General features: G+C 37.1%; 1 protein-coding gene across 1 annotated transcript in view; it reads left to right on the plus strand.

Annotated features, from left to right (window-relative positions):
- Positions 1-14,071, plus strand: part of LOC107741092 (5-hydroxytryptamine receptor 4-like) — a 125,225-nt gene that overhangs the window by 10,179 nt on the left and 100,975 nt on the right. The window contains exon 2 of the mRNA XM_016553685.1: positions 9,186-9,267. Coding sequence (XP_016409171.1) covers positions 9,186-9,267 — 82 coding nt within the window. The remainder of the gene's footprint in view (positions 1-9,185; positions 9,268-14,071) is intronic.

Here is a 14,071-nt window from a genome sequence, read left to right on the forward strand (position 1 = left end):
TTTATATATATATATATATATATATATATATATAAAATTTCTGACCCCCTCACTTCTGAAAAGATGGCTACGCCCCTGCTCACTAGGCTTGAATAGGGTACTTTGAAATTAGTTTTATTTTTTCCCAATTTCCATTAATTTTTTTCCTAAATAAAATTTTTTTTTTTTCCAATTATGTTTTTCCATTTAAATTTTTCTGGACTCCAGTGAGAAAATGTTCCATTTAATTTTAGTATTTAAAAAACATGTCTAATTCATTAAAATCATGAAACGTATACATATTAACAACAATTTATTAAAGGTTTAACAAAACTACTTAAGGCCCTATGAAATTAATTTGATTTTTTTTCCAAATTCCATTTCATTTTTTACAAATTTTGTGTCTTACTTTTTAGTTCTTCTGGATTCCATTTTAATTCAATTTTCATAATCAATCAGTTGAATAAAGTGAATCAAGTCTAATTAACTGAAACTGAAAAACAACATAATTTTTAAATAATAAAAGGGCCCTCTGAAATGTTTTTTTTTTTTCAGATTTTTCAGAATTTATGATTCAAAACAAATTTATTATAGAATCTGAGGTCAAATGAGGCAAAAAAAATACTAAAAATATATATATTTTTAAATAAGTACATCTTTTAAAATGGAAACAAATGAACATCTTTGGAAGACAAAGTTTTGCACAACAAAACTTTACAGGTTTACAGTTAAAATTAAAACAGGAAAATTGTAAAACAGATTATTCCTTAAAAACTAAAAAAACAAAGTTTTAATAATAACAATAATAATTATTATTATTATTATTATTTTGAGAAGTACATACTACTGTACAATAGCAATGTATTTCTGTTACAATTTCTGAACATTTATTTTGACAGGTTGTTGTGAAGTTTCTGTGTGCAGTATTTAAAATGACGATAGTTTTTCTCAAATGAAATGATGAAATGCCCATGTAGTGACTCTCAGATCAGCTCTAGATATGAAGTTCATGGACTGTCTTCATATATGGTGAGACAGCAGACACTGAAAACACCACGAGTGTCACGCGTGAAGTGTGTGAAGAAGACGAAACTGCGGCATTCATTCACACAGACACAGAATATGCAGACTTCATATTTCAATAGTGTTTGCATTGTTGTGTTATTCACAGATACTAATCCAAATCACCATTAGATTAAGTGTACAGCCCTACTTTTGATTTATTCATCCAAAATTGGCCAAATTCTGTGATAATTTGCATTATACACTACGATGAATTATACTTTTATGACTGGATTCCACGATTCCACCCTACTTGCTTCAAAAGTGCTGTCAGAACAATTCAAATATATCTTTAATGCCCATGTATGTTCTCTAGGTTGGTAGTATTTTGAAACGCAGCCAGTGGTTGTGTTTTTGATAATATCGTGGCCTACAGCAGAGTGTGTGGTCAGTGACGGTGGTTTGCGCAAAGGAAACGCTACACAGTATGGGAGTCCTTGGACTCTGCTCTCAGCCTCTGACACATCAAGGAACCCAGACGGGCGGCAATTGGTCGTAAAATACCAGGGGGTGTTAAGATTGTAAAACCATGGCATCCACTATTGAATTAGACACGGTAACTATATTGTTCTCAGAGAAATGACTTGATTTTGGCACAAGTCAGGGCTATTTACAGGCCTCTGTAGAAATCTGTGAAATCACCAGAGTGTTACTGGCTAATTTACCAAGATTACATGCTGAATGTCTGATAAAAGTCTTTTTAAGGCAGAGATGTGTGCCCTATCTGGACTTTACTAGGAAGATACGTTGAAGTCGTATTTAATCTCAGACTGGAGAAATTACCTTAAAGTTCAGCTGTGCTACTGTTTGCTTTTGACAGGCCATTTTTATACCTAATATATAGTTGGTAAGTAGCACTGCACTGTATTTATTTCCCATAAACATAATGTCCTTGTTTTAGTATATGCTGGCAGAGGATGTTTTAAATCTTTTATTCTATTTATAATAAATCTTATTCTGTTGGTCTATTATAATCTATTTATTTTGTCATATATTAATGCTTAATATTTCAAAGTTGTGTTTAAACCGGAAAATACATTTTTATTTCCCATCAACTTGAATGTCTCTCAGTTAAATACATCTTTGGCCCAGAAATTTAGAGGATTTAACACACTTGAAGTTATTTACATACATTTCTCAAATCCAGAAGAAGTGTTCCAATTCATCTAGGTCAAATTTTCTGTGGATGAGTCATCTTATACTTCCAGTCATAGCTAATGGAAGCCCTCACAGAACATTTATTGCTTTTTTATGTATACTCATATACAATGTAAGGGATAATGTATATCCAGTCGGTTGTTATCGCATGAATAAACCCAGACAGGGTGATCAGGACCCCGATGTGAAGCAGAGGGGTCTTGCATCACCATGAATGTGTTTATTTTGTGAAACAATTATAATAAAAATTTAATAATTAGACATGAAATATTGATTTGAATGATTTAATATTAAATAATTTTGACATTAAATATGTTATTAGCTCTTTAAATGCAAAGCTTCTGCAAAGAAACAGTGTTCCTAACAAACGGCTTTGAGTCTAGAAGTTCAGACAAGATAGATATTTAAGGCATATATAATATAATAATATACAGTCGTATTACTAATTACACAGCTTTTCACAGCATAAACAAAGATGAGGACATAAAATGCGTTTTAAAATGTTACCTCTTTATCTTACATACATTACAGTGTACAAAACAATTTCTAGCAACAAGACAAACACAGCTACTAACAGACAGTGAAGTCCTCCGGTTTGCATTTTACATTTTACTGAAGCACAAGATTATAGCAATGTTTGAATGAAACGAGCAAAAGCACGGCGGTGTGATATAAGAGATGTGAAAGAAACGGCGTTCATAGTTCGTTAACTTATGTTAACAGAAGTACCTTTAAAATGTAAAAATCTATTTGTGAATGTTGAAATTAACACACTCTAACAAGGAACAATATTTCTACAGCAACCCAGAAAAACTATCGGATGTGGATTTTAAAGCTATCTATATGGATTTTTGCCATTAGCCTAAGTTTTAGAGCTACAAAATGAATCATTTGGTCTTGGAAGTATTTGATGTGAAATGTTTTCATATTGGCCGCTTTTACATTACGTGGTTCAAGTGACCCTATTCCAATTTTTTTTCCCTCCCGTGTGGCACAGATGTAAGCAGGAAAAAGCACATGGATTTTGACATTCTCAGATCGGTTTCAGACCTTATTCATATGTGGAAATAAATCTTATATTAATCAGATACTGTACATGCATTTGCGTCTGTCATGTAAGTGCACAGATCGGATATTCCCTCAGGTGAACGCTTTCCCAGATTAGTACGTCTACCTTGGGTTGTTTCGCCAAGTATAGTGTAAATGCACATATTGAATATGGGAAAGAAGATGCCTTTGCTCTTAATTTGATCTCACTAGCATCAAGAAGACATAATTGAGATATTAAAGTGGCCTCTTTTCCTACCATTCAAAGAACTGGCGGTCACTGCTCAGTAATTGCTGCATGGAGGGGTTTAATATGCCTCTTCTAAACAGCGACAGCATGCTGAGTGTTTTTTGAGTGCAGTTTAAGTTGTACCTGATATTGTGGGAAATTTATCTCCCATCATTTCCCGTTACAACACTCAACACAATTGACCGGCTTCAAAAAGATATTACATAACAATTCCCGAGCAGACACATGTCTATGTGTTTTAACAAAACATTGATTCTTATGCAGCACATGATATAAAAAATAAACAAGCTATTTAATCGACTTTTCTGAGAAACATTTGTAAATGTTTCTATAAATGTCCAATTTATGGCAAGTTATGGCATTAAACTGTAAGCAATTAGTAATTTACAAAGCAAAAGTTAAGGTGAAAAATAAAAATATAGAACAACTCGCCTTAATCTGAGCAAACAAACGACAAATGAATGGCACTAAAAATATGTTCCAGAGAATCAGCAGATGCAAGGGTTTAAAAGAGTAGATGCCCCAGATCATCATTAAACCCAAAATTTGCATTTAAATGAAATGTGAAATTCCTCGGAGCGTTACACAGCCTCAAGCATAACGACGAGTCTCATTTGGAAAGGAGAGCTTTTCTCTGCACTCATTTCTCTCTCCATTACTCGCAGAGCGCTGTACTGGGAGAACCTCAGGTGCTGGAGACCCTCCTCACATCTGGGAGACGGTCTCCAGCGGTAATTCAATCTGCCCGCTGGAGAGGGCTGACTCAGCGAGGCCTGTTTTATTGAGATGGAGGAAAGTTTGAAAGGCCTTCTCAGTTTTCAGTGGGTGGCTGAGTCGGCACCTCAAATTCAAAAGATCCTTCAATTTTGAGCCAGGAGATTGAGTTTACCTGAGAGAAGTCGTGTATCTGTGATCCACGTGAAAGAATGTATGTTGCTCTGGTTAGTGTCTTGTACTTTTTGAAAAACTGGGGCTGATATTGAAAAATATAATGGGATCTGTAAAATACTTTGTTTTTGCAAGTCTCTTCTGCTCACCAAGGCTGCAGTTATTTGATCAAAAATATAGAAAAAACTGTAATAATGTTAAAAATGATTACAATTTCAAATAACTGTTTTCTATTTGGTTATATTTTAAAATATAATTTATCCCTGTTGCAAAGCTGAATTTTCATCATAATCACTCCAGTCTTCACTGTCACCTGATCCTTCAGAAATCATTGTAATATGCTGATTTGCTGCTCAAAGAAAAAAATTCTTATGTTTATGCCTTTAATGTTTATGTTTAAACCTTATGTGGTTTAATATTTTTGTGGAAATTATATAGTTTTTATTTTTTGATGCATGTATATTTAAAGATAAAAATTGGTGCACACTGTTCCCAATAAAAATTCATCATCTATTAAAATGTAATGTTTTGCTCTGCCTCCAAAATAACTTTCCTTTTAAACTGACGTCATGAAACCCTCTTACTAACACCTACATTTCATGACCCTGTCAATTCCTGATAGCTAAAATTGAGTATTTTTTTCTTTGTTGACTATCCTGTTTTGCTTGGAAAAAAAGGAGTGAAAGGTCCTGTTTCATATTGACTTTATATCATGCAGCCAAGTCTTGTGTAGCATAAAATATGAGTTCTGCAGTTTATTCTGGCCAAGAACCGCCCACATAGACCAGAAGGGGCCCTCTAAACTAGTGGTCGACCGATATATCGCCAAGGCCGATATATCGGGCGATATTTGCCATTTTTAAAATATCGGCATCGGCCGATAAGTTTTCCTGTTTCGCCGATGCGTTCGAGGCGGGACTTTTATTTTGACGGCGCGACAGACTTTTATTTTGACGGCGCTGACAGCGCTTGCGCCTGAACACACAGTGCTCACATTCTTCCTCTTGTTCGCCGTCGTCCTAAAAAGGAGTGAAAGGTCCTGTTTCATATTGACTTTATATCATGCAGCCAAGTCTTGTGTAGCATAAAATATGAGTTCTGCAGTTTATTCTGGCCAAGAACCGCCCACATAGACCAGAAGGGGCCCTCTAAACTAGTGGTCGACCGATATATCGCCAAGGCCGATATATCGGGCAATATTTGCCATTTTTAAAATATCGGCATCGGCCGATAAGTTTTCCTGTTTCGCCGATGCGTTCGAGGCGGGACTTTTATTTTGACGGCGCGACAGACTTTTATTTTGACGGTGCTGACAGCGCTTGACATCAATTCAAATGATTTCAAATTTCTTAAACATTAATTAAAATAAATTAAATTATATCGGCTTTAAATCGGCCATCGGCCACGCTGCTTTCCAAGATATCGGCATTGGCATCGGCTGTCAAAAAAACAATATCGGTCGACCACTACTCTAAACAGTTCATTTCAGTACAAATCTAAAATTTGATAGTTGTATAAATATGCAGGTGCTAGATACCTTGTTTGATGAACAAAGAAATTAACATTCTGTCATTATTTTTCTTTCTCATATCATCACAATTTTTTTTTTACCTTTATAGCTCTCAAAAGAATATTGGCATTTGCACATATTCAAACCTGCTGCATACAAGACACACAAGAACCAATGATGTTTGATGTCAAACCTGCTTTCTCATTATGACAAAAGGACGATTTTCATTGAGTAACAACTTGAATTTTGGTCTGTTACTCTCACAAAGCTATACGTTGAAATTTTCAGGGTCACTGTTCCTTTAAAAAAATCAACATGTGCTCAGCCAATAAGAATAAAGCTAGCATTTTTCACCAGCTTGCAATATCAAAATGTGCCAGAGTCTGTGGCATGCCACCTGAAACCGGCACTTCCACTAGTGTAACTAGAGACGGATAAAGGCAGACAGAAGAAAACTTTCACCACAATGATCCTGCATATCTATACAGATAAGACATTGATCACTGCAAAAAAGTGAAATTTTATTCTTTGGCCGGTATCACTTAGCAGCAGCAATGACACCTCAACATTTAACATCCTGTGCATCTTCTGCACGTCCTTTGTGAATGTGTCTACTTGAAGGTTAAAACACGTAATATTTTAATTAAACTGTGCTGTGTGATATGCGCTGCTTTTCTGAATTGACTATGTCAAGATTTGCTTCTAAAGGAGCTGAATTGAGAATATTCCGGTGTTTGTTTTTTTTTCTTCTCCATTTTTATGTGGCACTCTAGAGTAGATTAGAAAGCCCCTTGTGGGCCAAGCACATTTTGTAGCTTTCAGATTTCATGAGCATCCAGTTTATTTAATTCACTCCCATTTTAAATGGCTTTTGAAGTCACTTGCAAGCAAATAAAAATCGAAAGGGACTCTTAGTTACAAGAAACCGTGTCTGTGTTTTATGACTCTGGCGTATGTTTGACATGTGTTGTGCTAAAACTAATGGCATTTGGCCAGCTTTTTCAGGTGCTGTTAGCTTTAGTCATTTCTTCACGTCTGTCTATGTTTATTAGATTATGTCAGAACTCATATCCTCTTTATGTATGTAGTGGTGTGCGATATTGACAAAAAATGATATCTCAATATTGGGATTTTTTGCTAACGATAATTAAATTATATTTTGCTGCATGTGTTTTTGTGCTCATACCTTGGTTGGTTTCGGCTAGTTATGGATAAATTAATATGACACCAAAACCAAAGTCCCTGTCTAACTGAGTGATTAATTAAATCATTAATTCAAACAATTTCTTTAAAATGGCTGATTCATTTAGGAAGGAAGCAAGTGACTGTCTTTATGAATGGATCATTGAATCATTGATTCAAATGATTTGTTCAGATTTGTTCAGGAAGGAAACACTGCAGTGTTCTGGGTGTCAATGGTCACATCAGGAGAATGTAAAACACAGACTAACTGGCCACTAACCGGGAGACTTGTGTCCTGTCTGGAGGTGTAACATCCATGTTGGTGGGCTCATGCTGGAATTCTCCTCTCAGGCAGAGCTGATGATGATGAGAATCACACCAGTCCAGCCACGTTTACTGTAAACCTTTACCAGACCCTCTCACTCTCTCTGTCTGTGTATATGTGTGTGTGTTTCACGTGGGCATGCTTCCCAACTGCAGAGCTGCTCTTATTGTGCCAGCATGGATTTATACGTCTGTGCATGTGCCGAACCCAGACACTTATTGCAGTTACAAATCTCCTTGCTTCAGATGTGAAAGAAAACAGGAGACGATTCATTTGACATGGAGCTCTCTCCTGCTGAATGAATCAAACCTTTCAAAGGGCCCTTGGAACTTGAGTGAAGTCTTAAGAGCTTATTTTGTTATGATTCACAAATGGTCCCTCGGTAGAAATCGCGTTTCTAAATTTTAAATTTTAAATGAAATTCAAATATAAAAATCCTTAATTTAGGCCTAAATATTTAGTTTGTTGATTTTCCTTACAGAAGCAGTTTATTCAGTGTACTGCAGCTTCTCCTCTTTTGACATGCATTAAAAACAAAACAGCCTCAATGTGCCACAGTAATGTACCCTCTTATGGTACTCTTTCCTACTCAGTGAATGCGATTGGGGATGGATGAGGTTGAGTTACAAAAATGGTGGGGGAAAGCACCAAAAATACTCTGTATTACTTATGCAGCTGTTTGTGATTAATTGACTAAAAGTTGTTCACATGAAAATTTTACATTCAGATATTGCTCTGTGTTTATGCACGTTCAAATATGCCATAAATTAGATGTCATGTTTGGAACATTAATAGGTTGAATAAATGATGGCAGACTTTCCATTTTTGGTTGAACTATCCCTTTAAATGAGATTATATTGTTCCTCCTGCCACATGAGAATGCAGGAAAAAGGCTATATTCATTTTCAAGAGATTATGTGTCATCGTAATGTACAATGCAATACAGTAAGTGACCTAATTTACCTTGACCATGCAGAGTAAAACTTGGTTTTAAATATGGCCATTAAGGTTTTTATGTAAGCCTTGAACTTATTGTTTGGCGCACTGGGGGTTGAGTTCATAACAGACTTTAAGAAACTCTTAACTCGTTAACTCTGAGTTCTCCATGCCCATGCAATCAGCAGTGTTTGTCGAGCATCTAAGTTAAACCAATAACAACTGAGAGTCTATCAGCAGGGTTCCCATGCAAAAACAAAACATTTATGTTTAATTTCCAGGCCTTGGGATATCATGGAGATTTCTGTAGTGAATATAAATTATTTTTGCTCTTTTCGAGTGCATTCTTTGTAAAGTAATTTTTTAAATCCTTATGTACTAGAACTGAAAATGTCATGAATAATGCATTCAAATTCATTGGTCAAAAGGTCTAGAAACTATGCATTCATTTTCTTCTCTTTTAAGCCCCTGAAAAGGACTTACTTTTCTATCACGTTCCTTGTTTTCACAAAACCAGGCTGCCGAGCTCATATGTCATTTTACCCTCCTCTGCGACACTTGACATTCAACAACAGTTGTAAATTTTTTTCCTGCCACGTTACGGCCGGTCTCTCATATTGATCCCGAGGTTAATAGATAACACACATCATCCGCTGATGTATTTTCCTTCCTTTTAAATTTAGGCTGACCCGATTTCATTGAGCAGCTATTTTTGTCATCTGTACAGAGAAAACTACAACAGCAAATCATGAAGCCAGCGTGAAATAAACTGATAATTTATGAGTTAAAACAGATGCTGTGTCTTGACCGGTCCATCACCGTAACCTCTGTTTCTCCTCGTTTCGCAGGACCGCTCCACATCTACGGGTACATGAATCTGAGTTCCACTGGCCAGATGCCTGAGATGGAAGAAGTAGATACCAATGAGAGGTTAGAGCATCAATAACATCATCTGTCTTTTCCTTTAGCATGTTGTAGCCGACCCAAAATGGTTTATAAATAGACCTGGTTCATGCATAAATCAGTAAAAAGTGTTTTAACCCCGCCTGAGGCCTTTGTATGAATCTACTTGCTTGGCGCAACATTGACATACGGCCATATGTTCACCTCAGCGATCTCCTTTTTTGAAATGTCACTGCTGTAAATGCACTGGTTCCCTCAGAAATTACAGGAATGCAGTCTCTCTGGGATTTCTGGGGAATCTACTTCAGCATCAGGGGACTTGAAGGTCTCCAGAGGATTCGGGCCCGTTTACTCAGCAGGACAGAGGAGATATGGTTTTCCTATGTTGGCATCAGCTTTTTCTTCCGGTATCTGCTTACAAACCCTCAGTGTCCTGTAACATCACTGTAGTCTCACAGCACTAAACAACACAGTAATGATGCTTATAAATAGCACTGAGTGTGTGTTCCTCATCGCTCAGTGTCCAGTGGTCTTCATGTTGTTGTCATGTTACGGTGCTGTTATGTTTATGTTTACGCTCAGAGTGCTGAGTAAAGGTGTAATGGTTTTAATCATAACTGATAATTTATGAATGTGAGATGAATTTTATACAAAACAGTTACTTCTGGTCCTTGAATCAGATAGCTGAGAGGTATTTTCAGCCATGTAATATTTTGTTTCATCATTTGTATCTCTCTGCTTGAGGCATTTCTCACAGCGACTGTCTTGGCGGACAACCAACCCCACTATAATTTTAAAATTCCTACTGTTTTTGTGTCACTGAATGTTTTTAGGTGAGAATGTAGTTTTTTTAAAACTTCAAATATGCTGTATGTTTATAAAGATAACATCTATTTAAAAATTTGCTTTGACGTTTTTGGAGACGTTCAGCATTTATGAACCCGCTGAGAGCAGCATCGCCTCAATCAGTTCTTCTGGAATTTGCCGCTGGCTCTGATGTATCTATAGTGGTTAAACATGAGATATTCGTTTTGGGTAAATCTAACAGGCAGTCTTTGGTCTCATTAATTTATTATTTGTTCCAGAGCAAATAGTTTTGGCTGAGGACAAAGTCTCATAGCTTTATATTTTATCTAAATGCAATGTTGTATCAGAGCACTGCCTATGTACTTTTGAATTGCTTAGCAAAATTTATAATGGCTGTTGGTGTTTATTAAATGTATTTTTCAATAAATAATAGCCTATTTTATGCAAATAATAGTTGTATTTAATAATAGTATTTGCTATTAAGAAGCAGTCTGTGTTTAGTTGCATTTTTCCGCCATTAGATGGCGATAAGAGACTGCCTTTATGAGTCAGTAGCAAAGACTTTTATTTTGAAAGAGACTGAAACAGGGTTGTAAACAAGGAAGTTATTTTTACTTTCAACAACACCTTGTAAGACGCAGATAACAAATGCACTGAACAGCGCTGTCATTGGAAATCACCCGTAACAGATGAAAGGATAGTACGACAAAGATATCGTTTTCCTCGGCATACATTCAAAGTAATGTTTTATTGTAAATATGAGATTGAGGTGAAAAATTAATGCTGTATCAGACGTATCTCTCTCATTATACTCTACATAATACTGTGAGGTTTTAATACAGTAATACAATAAGTTTTCAATGAAGCAACTCAACATTCCTTCGTTACTAGTTTTTGAATTAGTAACAGAGGCTTGGGCTCAGCTGTTAAACTATGATTTTAATATTTGAATCGGTGGCGGAAGGAAGTAGTTTTAAATTCCACTACTGAAATTTGAAATGTGAGAAAAAGACAGGGAGATTTATTCAGGAACCTTACAAACCAAATGAAAGTATAGGTAAAGCAAGACAAGCTCCGGCGGCAATCCAGCTCTCGGTGAGTTGGAGTTCTAGCATGTCTAACAAAGCTGTCAAATCCCCCGTTGTGGAAACACATCACCGCAATCTGAGTGTGTGGTCATCGCTGCACCCGCAGCGTAACACTTCATCGTGGAGGATGCATTGTCTCTCCAAACATTTTCATTTATACCGGCAAACATCGCTGATATCACCGTGTGCTCGATATCACAACAAACCACATGGCAATATCTTTCTCCTTTCAGTAGCTTATCTGCAGAATGTCCCTCTCTCTGGGGAAGGCCTTACTCCTTATCCCTCTGTCACTGTGTATGGCACTCTGGATCAGCACTCCTCTTGAAGAATCTCTCCAGAGTGTCTTGGAAGTGACTGCAGTTTATGCTGAAGAAGACAGCAGAGGTTATTCCGGGTCTTTGGCATGCTTAGACGAGGAATTCTTTGATGTTGTGTTTTGAGACTGTCATCATATGGTTACGTTAATCAGAGCAGGCATAAATTTAGAAAGAATGATGGTACCACTGCAGAATTAAATTTAAAGATCATCATTTTATCATTAGAGCCTGTCGTCTGCATCATCGTGAGAGGTAAATCCCAGTGTGCATGAAGATTGAGTTGAATCGATGTTAATGGGTGTTTCAGTATATTTGAGGCACAGTTATTTTTTCCAGGGGTTGATTTTTATTAAAACAAACATTTTATTTTATTTTATTTTATTTTATTTTATTTTATTTTATTTTCAGATCACACTGGACAGTTTTGGAGAGTTTTTGCAATGACATTTATTTATTTATTTGCAATGACGTTTTATTTACTTACAATGATATTTATTTATTTATTTAGTTTGTTAGTTATTTATTTGCAATTACATTTATCTATTTACAACTGTATTTATTTATTTACTTACTAATTTTTTGTTTTACCCTTCTCCCAGACCTTTTTTTAAATAATGGTTTTGCACAAGTTAACTGTTTGCGGCATACATGATGACTAACAGTTTCCCTTCATGAAAGTTTTATCAACAATTAATTGTTTTATTAATAAGTTAGTATACTTGGTTACACTAAGGAAACAACAGTGTTAGTAAAGAGCTTAACGTGAAATATGAGATGTATTTTTTTTAAATTGTTAAATGCAAGCAGTGAAATTGTTTTTAGCCACACAAAGGAGTCAGGTTTTTTATTCCAAAAGTTTTTAAAATGTCATTTTCATCACTGTCATTTCCACCATTTCCACATGACATGCAATTTGATATGTGGAGAAAACGATGTTTCAGAAAAATGACAGAATTCTTCTGCAATGCAGGTATTGTTTCACAAAAAACTCTTGTTTTTTTAGTAGAAGTTATTTTCTAAAAGAGCACACAGCCCAAAGTGGAAGAGATGCCTTGAAGCAAACATTAAATGAGAATGAAAGACTCAGACAAGAGGATGCTCTTCTTTCCTTTCTTTGCTTGAACATGTTCAGACATGCTATTTTAGAGATGTCACAGCCTTTTGATCCCTGCAACTCAACCTGCAAATTACCCCGCTGTTGTGAACTTTACTATTGAAGCGACCTGTGAACTGCTGCTATGAGCGGAGTGACGGGTCTTTGATATAGATAACCTGACTCCCTCTTAATGAGATGCAGTGGAGAGAAGTCATGCACAATTCATGCCCCCGTCTGAAACGTTCCATACAATACAATTTCATTTTGTGTTACACAAGACTAGCCCTGGTTATATATGATCTCTATAACTAAAGGTGCACTGTCTCTGGTGTATTACGTACATTTCTGTGTTAGCCGAGGCAGACAGAGCAGAAAGCGGACACCTCGGTGTGAGCTGGCTCTTCTCCAGCGGCTCGGAGCGGTCAGAGCGAGGCCTCAGGGGACAGGGAACCCCAGTGCTGCTCAAATGGGAGCCCTGCTTTCTACTGGATCTGCTCTGCAGCGACAAATCCAGCCGGACACGTAGTCCACCTCGCCCTGGAGATTTCCAGCTGAAATAATGATAACATGGCCAGAAACAAACAGCAGCGAGTCTTTGATGCTGGTTTTGGAGGAACGATTTAGTTTAGTTGATCAAACGATAAGTTGTTCCAACACTTTATAGTCTTAGGCAACATTGATTAATGTAGGCTTCTCTGTTAAAATGATAGTTTTGACTTTTTCTGATGTTCGCCTACGATGTGAGGGTGTTTTGGATGCCTTCCAGGGCTAAGTGATTTCTAGGGTGTTTTTGGTAGTCACTACTAGTTTGCTGCTTACTGGTTCAAGTCAAAAAATGATATTCTGATCATATAGTTTGGCTCTAAAATCTCTAGCGGTTTGTTCAGATCATTATTGTAAACCCACTTAATCCCAAATTGTTGAGCACATTCATTTTTCTTCTGCGGATCTGTCACAATTCACTCGGGGAGCAAGGAATGAGGAAACGAGGAGTACTTGAATAACACAGACTTTAATAATCCACAGGAAAACCGAGAACAAGGAGGGCATTCAATAAGTAGACCCGACAAACAAGAACAGAAAGGACTAGGGCTTTTAAATATATAATTTAAATTGGGGATAATTGGGGAGGAACAAGACACACCTGGAATCAAATTAACACAATCAACATGAGGAAGAAACTGGGTCACAGGGGCAAAACTGGAACCCTTTCCTTGTCCTTTTGGCACTTTCGCCCCGCCATACTCAGCTCACCCTCAGCCACGGTGCAGGAGGCGGAGCTCCTCTCCGCGCTCACACCGTCCATGGCTTTCTCTCTCGTGGCAGGCGTTGTTGCCGGCTCACACACCTTGACTGACGTCACGGCCTCAGAGTCATGGAGGAGGAATGGCCGCCGACTCCAGGGGGCCGACCAACGGCTGCAGAGCAGGTGGTGGAGGAGCCCGAGGCGGAGAGCCGATGAGCCAGGGCGACGGGGAGGATCCGGAGGTCCTAGGCGGGGCAGATGGCGCCGGCGACCG

The sequence above is a fragment of the Sinocyclocheilus rhinocerous genome, unplaced genomic scaffold (assembly GCF_001515625.1).
Source record: "Sinocyclocheilus rhinocerous isolate Xijiao unplaced genomic scaffold, SAMN03320098_v1.1 scaffold44, whole genome shotgun sequence".
NCBI classification, from domain to species: Eukaryota; Metazoa; Chordata; class Actinopteri; order Cypriniformes; family Cyprinidae; genus Sinocyclocheilus; species Sinocyclocheilus rhinocerous.